The 20,725-nt window shown below is 41.1% G+C and overlaps 1 protein-coding gene across 1 annotated transcript in view; it reads left to right on the forward strand.

Annotated features, from left to right (window-relative positions):
- The window catches only part of LOC145416107 (uncharacterized), a 207,466-nt gene that overhangs the window by 133,850 nt on the left and 52,891 nt on the right, over positions 1-20,725 (forward strand). The window contains 3 exon segments of the mRNA XM_080285199.1: positions 1,520-2,144; positions 8,331-8,612; positions 19,748-19,920. Coding sequence (XP_080141325.1) covers positions 1,520-2,144; positions 8,331-8,612; positions 19,748-19,920 — 1,080 coding nt within the window.

A 20,725-nucleotide genomic window follows, 5' to 3' on the forward strand; every position in this document is an offset into this window, starting at 1 on the left:
AGAGAGAGAGAGAGAGAGGAAAGGTCAACTCAATCTCCGTTCCTAACTCCTCCTCACGAATCTGAAAGTTTTGAAAGAGTCGGCCCCACATATCAAATCCTCCACAAAAAAACGAAAACAAATTAATAACCAAGAAAATAAATCAATAAATAACGCGCCTACACCTCTTATTTTTATATATTTTAAACAATTTTCAAAGTTCTTTACCCCAACGAACCTCCTCTTTGAAATTTGCCAACGGTCACATTTCAAATTTCGGCTCAAGTTTTCCCGGGCTTATGGGAGAGCCAGTATAAGTTTACGGCTACTCAACTTCAAAGGTCGAACCTGGGATTAGACTGGCAACAGCATTTTCAGCCGTACTGGACGCCTTCAAGCACTAGCGCTGATATAACCGGGCGGCTCCACTGCCTGGTTATGCTCGCTTCCCTCACCTCCTTCCCTATACCTCGAAAGGAAGATGGTGGACTGAAGGATGTGCAACAAACCTCTAACTATGAGTGTGTGTGTGTGTGTGTGTGTGTGTGTGTGTGTGTGTGTGTGTGTGTGTGTAAAGTAAGTATGTATATATGTATGTATGGATGGATGAATGCATGGATGTAAGATGTATGTATGTGTGTGTGTGTGTGTGTGTGTGTGTGTGTGTGTGTGTGTGTGTGTGTGTGTGTGTGTGTGTGTGTGTGTGTGTGTGTGTGTGTGTGTGTGTGTGTGTGTGTGTGTGTGTGTGTGTGTGTATTTTCCTGAACCTAACATACAACAACGTACAATAAATACACCAATACATCTCCTCTAATACTGTGTCCTGATGTCCATAATCATCTTTCCCAGCTAAGTATTTCACTGTCTTTCCCTCTGTTTCCTCTTTGCTGTGTGTTTTATAATCCCATCACAGAAACATGCATCAGCAGCTTCCAATACAGCAGGTGGAAGAGAACTGTAGGCTAACTTTTGCTCATGGCTGTAAATATAACCGCCTGGAGGTAAAAAAATAAAAATAAAAAAAAATAATAATAATAATAATGATAATAGTAAGAATAATAATTTTAATACTACTACTAACTTTCATAATAATAATAATGATAATAATAATAATAATAATAATGTGACATCATTGTGGTGAGAGAGTTATTTTACCACATTTGTAATTTCATCCATATATATTGTAATCATCTAAAGTCCTACCTTTAAAAATTACATTGTTCACTCTTTCACTGGTACTTTCACTCTTAATGTATTTTATTTCTGTTATTAATGTCAAATTACTTTACTCAGCATGGGAAACTCGTGTCAGTGATGGTTTCTTTAATAATCAGTTCTTGTCTTCCGCACAAACAGTTCCTGATACTCGCACATTTAATGAAGAGTGACTGGCCCTGTGGTCTATTTCAGAAGGCATTCTGTTGATGGTTCTATGTTTAGGCTTTACTCCTGTTTCTGTAACCCATCCCTGCCACTTCCTGGTGAGGGGACGGATGCTGCTGCTTTCTTACCACCGGCTGAGTGTGTTGTCTTGCCACAGGTCTGGGGGGCACGTCACCCAAGGATGAACACAAGGGCACCATCGCCACGTCTCAGCAACAACAACAGCTACTGACGTCGCAGGCACAGTCTCAGGCGCAGCTCATCACGTCTCAGGGCACCACCATCAACTCTCAGGGGCAGCTGGTGAACTCACAGGGGCAGGTGGTGGCGCAGGTGGCCAACCACGTGGGGCCTGGTGTGGCCGCGTCTGTGGTAGCCAGTCAGCCCGGCCAGAACCCCACCGTTGTGGTCAGTGCTGGACAGCCCGGGGCCATACCCCTTCCCTTCCAGCAGATGACACCCGCACAGCAGCTGCAGCTGCAACAGATGCAACTGCAGCACCAGGCACAGCACCTCAAGAAGATGCGGCGACAGGACCAGGCGGCAGCACTGCAGCAGCAGCTGCTGACCCAGGGCAAAGTGTCGCCTACACCACTGAGGAAGGAGGCAGCGGCCGGCCTGCAGCAGCTGGCAGGTAAAATAACGGGCCGGGTGGCCACCACCCTACCCACCGCGGCGCTCCTCCAGCAGTCCACCATCTCCACCAGCGACGCCAAGCCCAGAGCCCTCGCCATGCCCGGCCACCCCGCCACCACAGAGTCGCCCCTCACCTCACTCCAGAGGTAATGTTGGCCCCCCAGCCCTCACCCATCATGTCCCCCCCCCTGTGTACCCCCGCCCTTCATTCCCCCATGCACCATATATTGTTAATTGTGTCCTCTCTCCCTCACACTCCCATGCATCATATTTTGTTACCCTCAGTGTTCCTGTTGACTCATAAGCGTTCCCTGTGCCTGTCCAACCACCTCACAACGACCCCTGTGTCCTCTCACTCACAATTAACCCCGCCACGCCTGAGTCTCGTTGTATCCTACCCAGCACTGCTCCTCATCCTCCCGTCACCACCATCCTCTCTTATGTGTGTGTGAGTCAGGCGCACCAAGCCAGTGAGGTTGATCCGTGCCGTATCGTTCGTTACTGTTTCAAAAATGTTCGCCTGCCGTGCCCATACCTCTGTGTACACCCGCTGGCCATATTCGTGGGAGTAGGAGGCTTTCTCGCAACTCTTCCTTTGAAACTGATTTGAACCTTTGAAATTGATTTGAACCTCTGAAACTAATTTGAACCTTTGAAACTGATTCGAAACATTACAGAGAAACTATGGTCTGTTGGCAAGTTGGTTTGAAGTAACTGGTTGATACTGCTAAGTATTTGTACACATTACTTTTTGCTTTTTATGTAACATCGACACTGACTTCACCGCTTAAACGGAATACAAGAAATTAATTACAGTTGTATGGTAAGGTATTCCTGTTACTGTATTATCGTTACCACCAGATTAAACTTAAGGGATACAGAAGGATTGTGTCATAATATTACAATGTTGGATACAGAAACACACAAAAATTTAAGTGCTAATGGGAGAAAATAAATCACGAAAATAATGGTGAAGGAAGGAACATGCTAAACCAATAATAGCAGAGGGAAAAAATATCTTGAAATATTAAAGGTATATGAAGAGAAATGGAAAATAATGGAAGGGAAAATGATGGCAGGGGAAAAAATGGTAGGGAAAAATAATGGTAGGGAAAAATAATGGTAGGGAAAAATGGTAGGGAAAATGGTAGGGGAAATAATGGTGGGGAAAGAAACATATTGATATCTTGCTGGTTAGGGAAATAATGTACTGATTTGTTATGAGTTATGAAAAATATATGAAAAAATATTATTGGTAAAAAAATGTGTCAAAATTTCAATAGATTTGAGAAAAAAATGGCAAAAAATAATGGTTAAATGAATGTGGTGATATATTAATGGTGAGAAAGAGGACACCCAAAATTTTAGGTAACTGTGGTAATAAAAGCCAAAATTTTAATAATAATTGTGGTAATAAAAGACAAAATTTTAATAATAATTGTGGTAATAAAAGCCAAAATTTTAATAATAATTGTGGTTATATAAATCAAAATTTTAATAATAATTGTGGTAATAAAGGTCAAAATTTTAATAATAATTGTGGTAATATGTCAAAATTTTAATAATAATTGTGGTAATATAAATCAAAATTTTAATAATAATTGTGGTAATATAAATCAAAATTTTAATAATAATTGTGGTTATATAAATCAAAATTTTAATAATAATTGTGGTTATATAAATCAAAATTTTAATAATAATTGTGGTAATATAAATCAAAATTTTAATAATAATTGTGGTTATATAAATCAAAATTTTAATAATAATTGTGGTAATAAAGGTCAAAATTTTAATAATAATTGTGGTAATATGTCAAAATTTTAATAATAATTATGGTAAAATATTAATAGTTATAAAAGAAGCAAGTCAAAATTTTAATAATAATAGTAAATATAGTTAAATATTAATGGTTATGGAAGGAAGAAGTCAAAATTTTTACGATAATTTTGGAAATACGTAAAAATTCTAATGATAACTGAGGTAATATACAAACGGTAAAGGAAGGAAAAAAGTAAAAAATCTGATAATATTTGTGGTAATATATATATTTTTAATGATACTGGTGGTCGGGAGCAAAAAAAAAAAATAATAATAATAATAAATGTGGATATAGAAAAAGTTAGAGAGGGAGCAAGCCAAAATTTTAGAGAGAGTGGAGAAAGCAAAATAACTGTGGTGAAATATAACAAGTAAAAGTTTTAGAGAGAGCAGAGAAAGCAAATTTTAGAGAGAAAGGAAATTTACAAAGAGACAAGAATTCAAATTTAGAGAGAAAGGAAATTTTAGAGAGAGCAAAGAAAGCAAATTTAGAGAGAATGCAAATTTAGAAAGGAAATTTAGAAAGTGCGGAGGGAGCAATTTTAGAGAGAAAGCAAAATTAGAGAGAAAGGAGAGAGCAAAATTTAATAACCGGTAAGATATTAACGCTCAGGGGACAAGCCAACTCAAAATTTAAACACTAAAGGGAAAGAGACCTGCCGGACAGCCTCTGATGGCAACACTCCGAATATGGCCACCTTTCTGTGCCAATATCCTTTACTAACCACACTCATCTCAACCGGCAACCCAAGGCGGATAGGGAGACAAGACCCCGGGTAAGTAAAAGATGATTCATAAACCTCCATTTTAATATACCTAGAACGAGGAATAACTTGAGACTTTTTTTGCTTTATTTTTTTATTTTTTGGAAATGCGATCTGTCTTGCGCCTGAGAGTTACTGGAAGGAAGACTCGATAGATTTTCTTTTTTTTTTTTTGGCCTGTGTGGTATGGTGATGGATTTTTATTAAGGATTTTTATTTCATTTTTCGTGTCTCTTTCTTTTATATATACTCTGGTTAGGAGAGACTTTCCTAACTCAAGCCTTACACTTCTATATCTTGCCAATATTAATCCGCCTAAATTGCCATCCATCCATCTCGAGTGCTGAGTTATGACAGCAGAGTAATACTTCAATAGCATCCTAGTCACGAAAAAATGCTATGCAAAGGATGTAAAGCCTTAATATTATTCTTCTACCACTAAGCTGAGAGAAATACACTGCAAGGGGACGAAAATCTGGGCCAAGTTAGAGTGAAAAGAGTATATGTGTCTTTCTATGTTGAGTAAAACTGACAACAGGGAGAATCGAACTATAATCCTTTTCTTTAACTTGGCCAAAAACTGCTATTTCTCCATCTTGAGTGCTGAGTTGTAACTATAGATTAACACTAGAATATGATACTATGGTCCTAGTCACGAAGAAGTGCTATGGAAAGGATGTAAAGCCATAGTACAGTGACTTTTCCACCAACGCTGTGAAAGGACGAAAATCTGGGCCAAGTGTGAGTGAAAAGAGTACATGAGGCTTTTCTGGGTAAACTTAACGGCAGGGAGAATAAACAGCACAAAAAAAGACATCACCATACCACACAGGCTAAACCACTTGTTGCATGAGTTTAGGGGCATGTTATCCCATCCACTAGCGAAGAATAACAGACACGCTAAGTTTTGGGTAACCAGTGTGACGTCAAAATCATCATGCTTATTTTTCTAGTCCCAGGCTCATACTATTTGGTCTTAGCAGGCTCCTAACACCTCTTCCTTAGCGATTTATGTTGGATGTAGCACCTTAGCCCCCTGCAGTTCTTTTGGCGAATTTCTCTCTTTGCTATTACCTTCGAAAATTATTCAAAATTTCAAACTGATACAAAGATGATTCAAAATTTCAGACAGAGGGATTTTTGAATTGTTAGGTATGGATTTATTTAACCCCTTTACTACTAGAGATTATTAGTAGGGTTAATAAAATCGTCTGATGGTAGAGAGATTTATATAAAGAAATGCGTAATGAGGCTGAAGGGGTTAAAACTGTCCCTTATTTTATTTTTCCTTAACACCCATAGAGAGAGAGAGAGAGAGAGAGAGGATATTTGTAGGTGAACACACCCTGCAAGGAACTTTTGGCTATGGCTTATGTTTGTTAAGGAAGCTCCTTAACACCACTTCCTCAGAGATTTAGTTTCGGATATGGCTGGTTAAAACTTTTGTATATTATTTATGCAGTGTATGGCGATACTGGAAGGATTTTTATAACACAGAGAGGTGGATAGTAAGGTGTAATAAACAAAATAAATCGCTTAAGAAATGGATAGTAAGGTGTAATAAAATAAATCGCTTAAGAAAAGGTGTCAAGAAGCTTCATTAACACTTCTTCCTCAGCTGTGTACCTTCGGATATGGCTGGTTAATATCCTTTTGCACGTTCTGTATGCAGTGTATGGCGATATTGGAAGGACTTGCGTAACACAGATGAGGACTGGAAGAAAACAAAATAAATCGCTTAGGGAAAGGTGTTAGGGAGAGACGACGGGCCTGTGAGTGTACATACTGACCTGCATGCTGGGTGAGAGAGTAGAAAAAAATATTCACACTTTCTCATATATATATATTTTTTTACGAATAGTTGTCATGCCAATATCGAATGATGTATGCATAGGAGGTATAATTAGCTCACTTAATTGCATTTTAAAGATCAATTACTCAGTGACTAGTGTTAATTAGCCCCTCATTAACCCCTTCAGTACGAGTAATTAATCCATTCAGTACGTGGACAAGTTTAATCGTGCAATCACCTAATTATTTTAAACTCTACGGGTGTGACACTTAACATTTGGACATTTAAAACTCTACGGGTGTGACACTGAACATTTGGAGAGACCCTCGTACTGAAGGGACAAACCCGTATTCTCGTGGAGTAAGGAGGCTCCCTAACACCTCTTCCTTAGCGATTTATTCTGGATATGGCTGATTAATATCCCTTTGTATGTTATGTAAAGTATGGCGATACTGGAAGGATTTACGTAACAGAATAGGGCAGTAAGGTGTAATAAGCAAACTAAATCGATTAGGAAAAGGTGTTAAAAGAAATAGCTTAAGAAAAGGTGTTAAATTAGATCACACAGGGAAAGGTGTTAAAGGAAATCGCTTAAGAAAAGGTGTTAAATTAAATCACCCAGGAAAAGGTGTTAAATTAAATTGCTCTGGAAAAGGTGTTAGGGAGCCTCCTCAACCGACGAGAACACGAACCCAGGTCACTGACGCAACCGGAGCATCTTGACAGCATCCTCAGATCACACCAGAATGAGACAATGCTAGCCAGGCATGAGCTACGGGAGTGCCATGCCGCAAAGAATTATGTATAGCACGAGCTGGGCGGGTGTGGGTGGGGTGGGTGGGTGGGTGTAAGTGGGGTTGGATATTGTGTTATGTGATGCACCTTGGCAATCTCACTCATTAACACTCTCTCTCTCTCTCTCTCTCTCTCTCATCCCTTCCTGTCCCTCCAGTATCGTCTCTTCATTCCCAAACACCTTTCTCTTCCCCTACTACTTCCTACTCACTTCTTAGCATCATCCTAGCTATCAGTCTTTATAATTTCCACACCTACTTTCTTCTCTCCTCCTCACACACAAAAGTTCACTCATTCCCTCCAAGATTCTGCTAAATACTCCCTCCCTCTCATCACTACTCCTCTCCTTAACTCCACACAATAATCAATTTAGTCATCTTCACCTTCTAACTTGCCAAAATCCACACCTGACTCTCCCCTCTTCATCAATCAATCATGTAGCAATCAACCTCACTTACTCTCCTTTCAGATACCTGGTTCCCTAAACTCTGCTCGCTCCCTCTTCTAACCATCTGTCTACTCTCCTAACTCACCTCAAATTCAGCTCACCTACTGCCTTACTCGCTTCTAATATCCATACTCAGCTCACTAACACCCTTCCTAAGCTCTTTGTCTCTCTAATTAGTGCCAATGTTTTTCTTCTAACTTCGTCACAGCCATAAGTTCTTCTCTTCACCTCAACTACATTCATAGTCATCACAAACCATACCTCAAATCTAAATCTATCCACTAATATACCCCTCCTACTCTTTCAATGTCCCTTACACTCTAAAACTCACCTCTTCCACTGTAATTCAACTCACTGCTACTCTTTCCTGGCCTCTTGCACTCTAATTCATCCACATAAATCTAATTCAACTCTGGCCTCTTGCACTCTAATTCATCCACATAAATCCACTCTAATCTCCCGACTATCGTAAAACAAGGCCAGCATCACCATCCACCTCCCCAAACCCCCTATCTAACCCTTTTACACTCTAATCCAGCTCACTACAACTCCTTCCTAGCCTCCTCCACTCTAATTTGGCTCGCTACTATTCTTCCCTGGCCTCCTGCACTCTGATTCATCCACTCTAATCTCCTGACTATCGTAAAACAAGGCCATCACCATCATCCACCTCTCCTGACACCTCCACCTAACCCTCTCCTCTGCACCACCACAGGGCACGACTACGCTCCTCCACGGACCAGTTGGCCTCCCCTGAAGAGTTTAGCATGGCCAGCGTCAATGCCCAGTTGGCCATGCTGACGGGGACCCCTAGTACCCCCGTGGGCACCCCTCGAGGGCTCAGGGACGACTCCTCCGACACCATGAGCGAGACGGACAGCCAGAAGAGCCTGCGGGTGCGACGGAAGCTGCCGCACCTGCCGCCCGATCAGGAAGCCGCGCCTCTCCCCTCGCATAAAAAGAATTCCTTCGGTTTCAGCGCCAAGGACAGAGTCAGGTAGGAGGAAGAGGTATTAGGTCGTAAAAAAAAAAAAAAAAAAAAAAAAAAAAACATAATCACTCACAATTTTTCATGGTGACATCTAAAATTTCTATTATTAAATTTCTCTGTTAAAAAATAAAAAACCATCCCGTATTTACCATCTATCTACTTATCTGACTAAAAAAAAAAGTTCTTCAGCTGAAACAACGCTTCCACACGCACTACAAAGATATGGTTACAAGATTTCGAGAGTTGCATTGTAAATAAAGCCCTTACAAGATGGAAATAGTAACAAGCCAATTCAGTCTCCCATTTCAAGTCAGCAAAAATAATTCACATGTTAAATAAATACAAAGAAGAAAACGATGAGGAAAAATGAGGAAATAAAAAAGCGACCTATGATAATTAATCCATTTCCAGACGGCAAAAATGAATCACGTTAAAGAAATAAATAAAAGACAGAAGAAAACAGTGAGGCAAAACGAGGAAAGACAAAACCGACCTATGTTACTTAATCTTTGCAAGGTGTGGGGACCTGGGCAAGATAATTACAGGTGAGAAATAATTACCTTTTAGCCTCAGGTATTGGTTGACTATGTGCCATGGGCTTTACCTGACCCCAACCCCCTCCACCTGCCAATTAGGGATTCACACCTGCGTCCTTACCTTACGTCATTTTGGTTAGCAGGCTATTATTCTACCACTTCATGATGATGATGAGGAGGAGGAGGACGAGGAGGAGGCTTGTAATGATGATGATGATGATGATGATGATGATGATGATGATGATGATGAGGAGGAGGAGGAGGAGGAGGAGGAGGAGGCTTGTATGATGATGATAATGATGATGATGATGATGATGATAATGATGACGTAACTCGTATGATTAATGACGATGATGATGATAATGATGATGGCGAGGCTTGTGTGAAAATGATGATGATGATGACGATGATGATGATAATGAAAACGAAGCTTGTATGATTAATGATGACGATGATGATGATGATGATGAAGCTTCTCAGATATCTAAACCTGCACATTACACGATTTGGGGGGAAAACGATACGACTATTTGCAGCCGCTTCTGCCAGCGATTACATAAATAAAAAAAAATAAATAAATGAATAAATAATACTCCCTCACGATATTACTTCCAATCAAAATATAACTGAGAAAAAATCGCGTCTTATATAGGCTAAAAGAGGAACCAAACTCAAAAATAAAAACCCAAATGGACTGCTGACTACGAAAAAAAAAAAAAATAGTGAAGTAGGTGGCATGTACTTTTCCTCCATTCATCCATCACCCAATCCTACGTTGCCCCTTAAGGAGCGTAGGAGCCAGTGAAGAGGAAAGGGCAGACACCTGAGAGCAGCGCAACATCAAGTGAGTGGATGGTGAGCGTCCCCACATACTTGATTCTGTAATTTTAAACAATACAGGTGTACAGTCGTGGACATAAATCCTGACCCACCCCATAACGATAAATTTCGAGTCAGTGAACAATATTTTTTGAACCGCGTGAGGCCATCTTGGAAGCTCAATAGGATATCGCAAAATATCTCGTTCGGGGTTCATAATTTTTCGACTTAATGGAGAGAAATTTTTGTCCGTGGCTGCACAAAATACAATTGCAATATATAAAAAAAAAATCTTAAAGGTTAGGCTTCAATCTAGCACCTTTTTTTTTTTTTTTTTTTTTCGAAACTAGCGGGCTCTTAAAAATGATAATCTCACCTAGGGCTCTTAAGAGGGCTAGAACCGGCGCTGTTAAGAGTAAAAAATCCCATCACCTCTTGGAGATTCAAACCCAGGGAGACTAAATCACTTATAATCCCGCGTTACGGATGTGGAAGCGTTGTTTCAGTGGAGATGCTTTTGCTTCGGTCCTCCCCTCAATGTTGCTACTGGTTTATAAAAAATTTCCACAGTATGGTACCTCTTCTTCCCCCCTTCTCTCTCCTCTCTCACCCCCCCCCCCACTCACTCACTCTCACTCTTAGGCTCGTATTCTCGTCGGTTAAGGAAGCTCCCTAACACCTCTTCCTACGCGATTTATTTTGCACCCGAACATCTCTTTCGAAACGATTTATTTTGCTCCCTAATACATCTTCCTAATCGATTTATTTTGCTCCCTATTTCTGGGCGAGTTATTTTGCTCCCTAACATCTCTTCCCAATCGATTTATTTCCCTCCCTAACACCTCTACCTAATCCACTTTTGTTCCCTAACACCTCTTCCTAAGCGATTTATTTTTTGCTCCCTATTTCTGGGCGAGTTATTTTCTCCCATAACACCTCTTTCTATGCGATTTATTTTGTTCCCTAACACCTCTTTCTAAGCGAGTTATTTTGCTCCCTATTTCTGAGGGATTTATTTTGTTTCCTAACACCTCTTTCTAAGCGATTTATTTTGTTCCCTAACACCTCTTCATAAGCGATTTATTTTGTTCCCTAACATCTCTTCCTAAGCGATTTATTTTGCTTATTCCACCTTGCCATCCTCTTCCGTGTTATGTACAGTCACTCTAACATCACCATACTCTGCCTAAATAACCGGCAAAACGATATTAGCCACCCGTATCCAAAAATAAATCGCTATGGAAGAGGTGTTAGGGAGCTTCTTTAACCGACAGGGGGCTCTCGTCAGCTTCGGAAATCCCCTAACACCTTTTCCTAAGCGATTTATTTTGGATTTACAACTTAATATCTTGTTTGTTGAGTATATACATAGAGTGCATAATTATATAACACAGGAATATTCTATACTCCCCTCACTCTAACTTGGCCCAGATTTTCGTCCTTTTGCAGCTTATTTCACGCAGGTCAGTGGAAGAAAATGATGTTGCTACGGCTCTACATCCTTTTCACAGCACTTCTTCGTGACTAGCACCATACTTCAGTGTTAATCTGTTGTCACATCTCAGCAGTCAAGTCAGAGAGAGAGAGAGAGAGAGAGAGAGAGAGAGAGAGAGAGAGAGAGAGTGTGTGTGTGTGTGTGTGTGTGTGTGTGTGTGTGTGTGTGTAGAGTATATTGGCTATAATTCTGTGTGTGTGTGTGTGTGTGTGTGTGTGTGTGTGTGTGTAGAGTAAATTGGCTATAATTACTTTGGATTCACATTATATAATTCTCTTGGATGTCATTTTTATTTCTCTAGATATATTTGTAGATAATATAACAACATACACGAAAATCCTATACTACATTCACTCCAACTTGGCCTAAAATCATCACCTCTTCACCTTGAATATGACTTTTAACAACAGATTAACACTTGAATTGGATGCTAGTCACGAAGAAGTTTTAAGGGCAGAGAAAAATATCCTATACTACTTTCACCCCAACTTGGCCTAAAATTATCAACTCTCCACCTTGAATTTAACTTTTAACAACAGATAAACACTTGAACTGGATGCTAATCACGAAGAAGTGCCATGGGAAGGATGCAGGGCTTCAGTACTGCCAATTCTGCCACTGAGCTACGTGAAATAAGCTGCAAAAAGAAGAAAATTTGGGCCAAGTTAAGATGAACGACGTATAGTTATTTTGCTTATTACACCTCGTCATTATTAATATTTTTATTTGATTTTTTGAATGACTCAAAGAACATTAATAACATACAATAATTTTCTATACTCTTTTCACTCTAACTTGGCCTAAAATTGTCATCTCCCCATCTTGAATGCTGAGTCGTAACAGTAGATTAACAGCAAAATATGATGCTAGTCACGAAGAAGTGCCGTGGAAAGGGTGTAGAGTCACAGTCTTTTTGTTCCTACTGGGCTATATAAAATGAGTTACAAAAGGACGAAAAAATGCGCCAAGTTAGAGTGAAAAAAGTATAATTATTTGTCTATCTATCTATCTATCTATTGCCAGACGCCTTAATCCCATCCCATAAGGGGTGGCCACAAAAAAAATCGCCTCCATGTCGCCCTGTCCCCCGCCATTTCATTGCCCTGCTCTCAGCTCACACCCCACTCTCTCATATACCTCTCCACTCCATCCCTCCACTTCATCCTATTCTGTGTTATTTATTGCTTTCTTACAATACCATAGATTACATAAATAGCAAATAGAAATACATTACGCACCGGGAACCAAAATAAGCAGGTAAGGGTGATGTGTTAGGGAGCTTCGATATGATTTTCAATGTTAGGGACGGATTCTTGTGTCCTTAGCTGTTCCCTAACACCAGATCCTTAGCGATTTATTTATCCCCTAACACCTGATCTTTAGCGATTTATTTATACCCTAACACCTGATCCTTAGCGATTAATTTACACCCTAACACCTGATCCTTAGTGAGTTATTTATACCCTAACACCTGATCCATAGCGATTTACTTATACCCTAACACTTGATTCTTAGCGATTTATTTATACCCTAACACCTGATCTTTAGCGATTTATTTATACATCTGAGCCTCACCACTTCAAGCACCTCTTTAATAATTAATTCTACTACAATTAAACAACGCTGATTTTAAGAATGGTATTAAAGGGTTGGAGAAATGTGTGTGTGTGTGTGTGTGTGTGTGTGTGTGTGTGTGTGTGTGTGTGTGTGTGTGTGTGTGTGTGTGTGTGTGTGTGTGTGTGTGTGTGTGTGTGTGGAAATGTTACTGATATAAACACAAGATACAGATCCTTTTAATTACTAATGTTGTTAATATGACATAACAACTACGCTGATAATTAGGGTGTAAGTGAAAGAAATAGCCACCTAGAGTTTCAATGGCCGGAAAAACGAAAAAATAAGTTCACTGAAAGGTATATTCTTTAATCTCGGGCTAAGGTGATTCAAGTATATACCTCACTGTTGTTGGGGATATATGACGTGTGGATGACGGTAGAAAGGCGGCAGTGTGTGTGTGTGTGTGTGTGTGTGTGTGTGTGTGTGTGTGTGTGTGTGTGTGTGTGTGTGTGTGTGTGTGTGTGTGTGTGTGTGTGTGTGTGTGTGTGTGGAAAATGAACTTGGCGATCTCTCTGCTTTGAATACAGGACTAAAACAGAGACGTGCCATGTCTCAGTGGTGGAGAGTATTATAAAAGAAATCCAAGCTAGGGCAGTGGATCCTGGAATGTCACTATAGAGAGAAAGGGGGGTCTGTGAAATGCCTCTACTGTGGTTTGCTGGTGATGCAGTTCCGTTACGTGAAGATGAGTGGGAGCTGCTAGGCTTGGCGAATGAGCCTGTGAGGGTGTAATGAATAATGGATCTGAAAATGAATGTTAAAAAAAAATAAATGTTTCTCATATTACTCCCCTGAGAGAAGAGGGACCCGACGTTAGGCTACCATAGTCCAGATCACTTACAGGCAGGAGACCAACTTATGCCCCTTCTTAGCACTTTACAAGCCCTAGTCAGCTCTGAAACTCAAACCATAGTGCATAAACCAAAGCGCATTCCACCTCAAGATCACCACTAGGCCACCAGGCATCAAAACTGAATGTAGCAAAGAGTAAAAATATGGTCTTTGAGAGGATGAAGCTGAATGGTTAGGGAATGGAGAAATGAGTACCTTCAAGTGCTTAGGAAGAATGATGAGCAAAGTCAGGGAATTACCTTCAAATATTTAGGTAGTGACATGAACTACGATGGGTGTTATGAGGATGAGGTGCGAGAAAGGGTACAGCAGGGAAGGAAGGCTGTAGGAATAGCGAGGGACGTGATGAGAACTAGAGAAGTGACCATGGAAGTAAAATCATTGCACGACAGTATCTTGATCGACACTCTAACGTAAGGAAGTGAAGCTTGGACTTTGTTGGAAGGACACAGGTCAAGAATGAGAGGAGTGGAAATGAGCTGTATGAGACAAGCAAGTGGAGTTACGTGGATGGACAGACAGAAACGAGGAAGTGAAGGAGCACTGTGGTGTTGCCGTGGATGTGGAGCATGTGGCGTTACGTGGAGCGACAGACAAAAACGAACTGAAAGAGCGCTGTGATGCTGAAGTGGATGTGGAGTGTATGGAGTTACATGGAGAGAGACAGGAATGAGGAAGTGAAGGAGCATTGTGGTGTTGATGTTGATGTGGAGCATATGAAGTTAATTCCACATATCTCATCCACATATTTAACATCGTTCCACACATTCCACATACTTCCACACATCCACAAATTCATCCACATGTATCACACTGCTCCATATAATTATTTCATCCCCATATTACACACAGTTCCCACATTTTCACAAACTACTCACCCTTTTCACATAATTTTGCACAGGTCTGTATACGTCCACATTTCTCCATGTATTTGCCATCTCCCACTTATACAGGGTGGTTCAGAAGCTGCACTCCACTATAAATCTCAGCAGTGGAATTGTGGAGCTTTATTTATGCACCACCCTGTATTTCCCCCCCCCCCCATCTATTCTACTATGTATGTGTTTGTTTTCCCTGCTAACTGTGTGCCCCCTCCCCCACCCACCCAAAAGTCCTCATGTGCTCTCCTAGTCAATCCCTCTTTCTCTTATTTGCAGTTGATCAATGTTTCAACCCACACTCTCTTAGCTATCCTTTCCTCCTTCTCCTCTCCTCTCCTCCTCTTCTCCTCGTAAGTATACACCTCCCTTGGTCAACAGGTAATGTTTTTGCTCGTGGGAACCTATCTGTGTTTGGGGGGTCCTATTTTGGGGGGTTAAAAGCCCCCCTAATGCCCCTTCCCTGGCTATTTATTTTCACGTTCCACACCTTCATATCCTCTCCACACTAAACCAAATGGATATGGACGTGGTGTATGGAAAAATAAACAGGCAAGGAAGGGGTGCCAAGGAGCCTGCAGTACTACGATAAGGCTTGGCTATGATGTGTTTACTGCCACTTTGGACCATCTTGTGTATATTTCCTGCCATGAGGAGTAAAATTAGAATATGACTGCTTTATTGACCATTTCATTAACGTGATTTTATGCTTCGTTTCTAGTTACTACCAGGTGATTTTTCTCTCTTCCCTGTTATTTTTCGTCTGTTCTTTCAACCTTCAGACGATTTTATTCAGCTTACGAGAGAGGTTTCGAGGTGGCGAGGCTTGATATGGCCTTCTTTAACCCGTTCACTGCCCCAAATCCTCCCTCAAAATCGTCTGTAGGTAAGAAAAATTAAGGGAATACGTCACCTGTATGGAGGGATGAAGCCCCCTGAGAGAGATCCCTGGTAGTGAGGCCATACAGATCTCCACTACCCCTTCACCACCAAAAATCTCACTCAAAAATATACTCATCTGGTGGTAGCAAAAATAAACCATAAGGGCACGTCCACACCAGATCCTTGCTGGTGCGGGCGGGAGCTTTGAATCACCGTAACTCAAACAAGCGGCTCCACTGGACACCGGCGGATGCGGGTGAGAACGTCTAAGGGTTACGGTGATGCTGAACTCTCGCCCACATCCTCCCATGTCAGTACGCGTCTGGTATGGACGTGGCCTAAGAAATCAACGTACTGAAATGGTTAATAATTAGATATACTTCCATGATATTTTTTAAGGAACCGTCTACGGAAGCATATTTTGCCTGATATAAACTGAGTATGACCAGGCATGAGCATACGCATTATGTATACTGTACTGCATCTGCTAGCATACATCTATACCTACATGCATATATACATCTTATACATTATGCTGTTTCATATATGTGCACCCTGTCACAATTTCACCCTTCCTTCCATGTCCCTCTTCCTTCCATGTCACCCTTCCTCCATGTCACCCTTCCATGTCACTCTTCCTTCCATGTCACTCTTCCTCCGTGTCACCCTTCCTTTCAATGCACCCTTCCTTCCATGTTACCCTTCCTTCCACGTCACCCTTCCTTCTATGTTACTCTTCCTTCCAATGCACTCTTCCTTCCATGTCAGCCTTCCTTCCATGTCACCCTTCCTCCATGTCACCCTACCATGTTACTCTTCCTTCCATGTCACCCTTCCTTCCATGTCACCCTTCCTTCCAATGCACTCTTTCTTCCACCTCAACCTTCCTTCCATGTCACTCTTCCTTCCATATCACCCTTCCTTCCACGTCACCCTTCCTTCCATGTCACCCTTTCTCCATGCCACCCTTCTTCCATGTCACCCTTCCTTCCAGTGCACCCTTTCTCCATGCCACCCTTCTTCCATGTCACTCTTCCTTCCACGTCACCCTTTCTCCATGTCACCCTTCCTTCCATGTCACCCTTTCTCCATGCCACCCTTCCTTCCATGTCACCCATCCATGTCACCAGAATACAGAGTTGTTCATAAGTATACACATCCCATTTTTCGATGTTTCTGGTACGACTCACATACTTTTGCTGCCTCTTAAAATTTCTGATCATGTAAATAACTAATGGAGGTATAAAAGATGGCACTAGAGAGAATGAAAAGGGGGTTATGGGAAGTGGAAAATGATGCAAGGTGGACACTGTAAACAATGACTAAAGCATCCCAATAATACACACGATTTGGGGTATGAATCACTCTGTATTACCGCCTAATTCACCAATACCTAACCCTCTCCTCTCAGTTCACCCAATCTTTCCCCTACCTGGTTGTGGAGAGGTTGCATTAAGGCAACTAGACAAAATTCAGAATAAAGCTGTTAGAATCATTAACAACCCTGCCATTACATATAAACTACCTATCCTGCAAGTAAGAAGGAATGTTGCCTCCCTTGCATTATTTTACAGATATTTTTTTGGCAAATGCTCAGACGAAGTTGCGTCCATGGTGCCACCTCTCCATGCCTTCCCTCGTGCTACACGGGCATCTGGTAGCGCTCATGACTGGAATGTCACTCAACCATATTGCAGAACTTCTGCCTATCAGAATTCTTTCATTCCCCGAACTGCATCTCTCTGGAACTCGCTTCCCCAGAGTTGTTTTCCTCCAAATTTCAACCTACAACTCTTCAAGTCTAACTGTTACAGATATTTTATGAACAGAGGACACCAGTAATCTGGTGTATGGATTATTTTTTTTTCTCCATTTGTTTTTCCTTCCTCCGTTCTGTTATTTAAAAAAAAAAAAAAAAAAAAAAAAAAAAAACTGTACTGCGATCCCATCAATACCTTGCTTCCCAGTTCACATACACTTTCGCACCTAACCACTCCTTCATTCCCACCTACACTCTCTTTCCCTCCCACCTGCACCCTCTTTCCCTACCACCTGCACCCCCTTCTCTCCCACCTACAGTACACCTCCTTCCCACCTACACCCTCTTTCCCTCGCACCTACATTCTCTCTCACTCCCACCTACACCTCATTCCCTCCCAGTGCACCATCACCTCCTCTCCTGGTTCAACAAAACATATATCCTTTTTCTCCTAGTTCCTCCAACCCTTCCACCTCACCACTTCCTCCTCCACACCTCACCCTTCTTCCCTGCCACACCTCATCCAGCCACACCTAATTCCACGCCTGGGCATGCACAGTCAAGCATCATGGCAGCATGCAGTTGTGTTGCTCATGCTCTTTACCTGATATATACCGTATCATGAGTATCTGAATCCTATCTCGACTTTGGTCACTGGAACGCTAATACCTGTTTGGTACTGTGCATCACTGCTTAGGTATTGCGGTGATATCTTTTGTATATTTCTTTTCGTCTACCCAACTAACCGGTTTGTGATTAAACTGGGCAGCTCATGAAAAAAAAAAAAAAAAAATTGCGTAATTGTAATTTACGTTAATGAACCCCAACCATTATCTTGTTGTTGCAGTTCATAATCAAGCATCAAAAAGAATTTCCGTGTCTTTGTATATCTATCTATCTCTCTATCCATATATATGTAGTCGATATTCCTCCTTCGTTCATAGGAAACTGGTGCAGGATTTTCTTCCCGGGAGAGTAAGTGCTTCCCCCGCCGCTGTCTGGCATAATCTGAATACGCCGATAGTTTATGTCAGGCTCCGGCACCAGGCCCAGCTTCCTCCCGCTGCCTTCACACTGCCGCCGCATCGCTAAAACCAACGCGAAACTTGACATCTCTGATAATTTTAGATTTCTGAAAGTTTAGGGATCCTTAAAGTTTAGGTACCAAAATTTTCAGGTGTTTGATATCCCAACAAAACAGAGTCCTCAGAATTGGGAACCCCTATAATTTGTCTTTGAAAGTTTGTTCCTAAAATGTTGGGTTCTCAGACAGTTTCGGTCCCTAAAATTGAAAACAGTTGGATTCTTGAAAATTTGGGGATCCCTAAAAAGGTGAAGTTTTAGGGAAATGTCTTACTGCACCCCTTAAAAACCACGGATCAACCTCACTGCTACTTATAATTTGTGGTGTTTGGGAAGGAGTGTGGGGCAGTCTTTGTCATCCTCTATATCTGTAACACCCACTCTGTATTATGTATCATCCATTCTGTATAACTATGTAACGTTCACTCTCTATTATCCATTCTGTAACTCATTCTTTAAACTGTACAAGCCGTTCTGTATTTGTAACATTAATTCTCTGTAATGTAACACTCACTTTGTAACATCCATCTTCTCTCTAACACTCGCTGTATATTTACCACACTGTATTTTTGTATTCTGTATTTCGAGGTCTACTTCAATCTATTTTCATTTCACATCGGCTCTTCTCAACATGGATTTTCTTTTATATATTTGTATACAGTTTACTGATTTCTCTATAGTCACCTTAGTAACTTATCTTACAATATTAAGTTCATAATCGTAGTCTATTAATATTTCTCAATCTGTTTAAAAAAGTACCAATAATTTTAATTTTAATTTTAAGATACTTTTTAAAGTTCTATCAGCATTTCTCAGTATCTTTTATCTTGGTTTAGCACTACAACGTCACTACCCTCTCTAAGTACCTCAGTAATATTTTCCAACTTAGATCTTTAAGTTTACACAGTAGTCAATTTTTCAACACCTTCACTAACTATTCTACTTAACTTTTTCATTTACCAGCTTCAACAGATCTCCTTACTAACTTTACTTAACTTCTGATTTACCAGCTTCAATAAATCTCTTTACTTTGAACACCACCCTTCCAGCCAAACAAAGCCTTGAAACTATGCAAACTCAGTGCCAGATATGAACACCACAGCAGGTTAGACGTATGAAAATAAAACTGTTCTTCTCATCAATGTAGGTAGGCGTGTATGACTGATTTCACTGACCTACGTGGCTGAAAGCTTCTCTATCCCCTCCTCTATCCATCCCAGATCCCAACTAGCCCGCCAGTCCTCGCTAGATGGGACCCTGGGAGCCGGTGGGAGGATAGGTGGGGCGCTGGGACTGGCTCGACCCTCCTCCAGCATGACAAACCTAGCCAACATATCCAAGATGCCAGAACTCAACCTGCCCACGCGACCCGGCTCAGCGCTTGGCATCCCAGGTCAGTTGGGGCCACAGGAGGTCAGGGTATGGTACGGCAGGTCAGGGCTGGGCGGTTTTGGGGTGGTTTAGCTAATGGTAATCAAGTCAAGAGTGGGTTGTTAAGGGATGGGTTAGGTCATTGACAGCTGGGATGCTCAGGGAAGATAGTAAAGGCAGGGCAACCGAGGGCAAGGTAGGGCAGCTCATGTCAGGTTATGGAAAAGAAGAGGAGGTCAGGTCATAAAAAGGCACCTGAGATAAGCGCAGGTCAGTTAATGCGAAGGGAAGTAAGATGAGGATGCCAAGTCGTGTCAGCTGAAGGCAGGACAAGGCAAGTAAGCTCAGGGGCATGAATACCTCTAAGCAATTGTACTTCTTTGCAACCCAGCTTAACTTCTCTGCACGTAAGTTAATGGAAGTCTTACCCTCAGGAGACATTTGTGAAGCACTGAGCAAACTAATACCTCAACATTCTTGTCCATTGTGTCAGAAGAAATAAAGATACATTTGTAGGTAAAATGATTTCTTCACATTTTTTTGCAGTTAAAATAAGCAAACATACATGCATACATACACAGATAGATAGATATATAGATAGATGAGTAGACAGACTAAGATAGATAGAGAGGTAGTGTTTTCTTTCTCGGACATGAATTATTCAGTGATTATTAAGTCCACATACAGGTACTGAATTTTTTACCTGAAGAATGTCCACATCAAAACTGACCTATCCTCAAATATACAGTGTTCCGATCTAGCATATGGGTACAGTTTATTCATTTAAGTATATAACATAGGATCAACAATAATTTAGCATATCCTTG

The sequence above is a fragment of the Coenobita brevimanus genome, chromosome 104, assembly GCF_032717465.1.
Source record: "Coenobita brevimanus isolate Jiangsu-jjx chromosome 104, ASM3271746v2, whole genome shotgun sequence".
Lineage (NCBI taxonomy): Eukaryota > Metazoa > Arthropoda > Malacostraca > Decapoda > Coenobitidae > Coenobita > Coenobita brevimanus.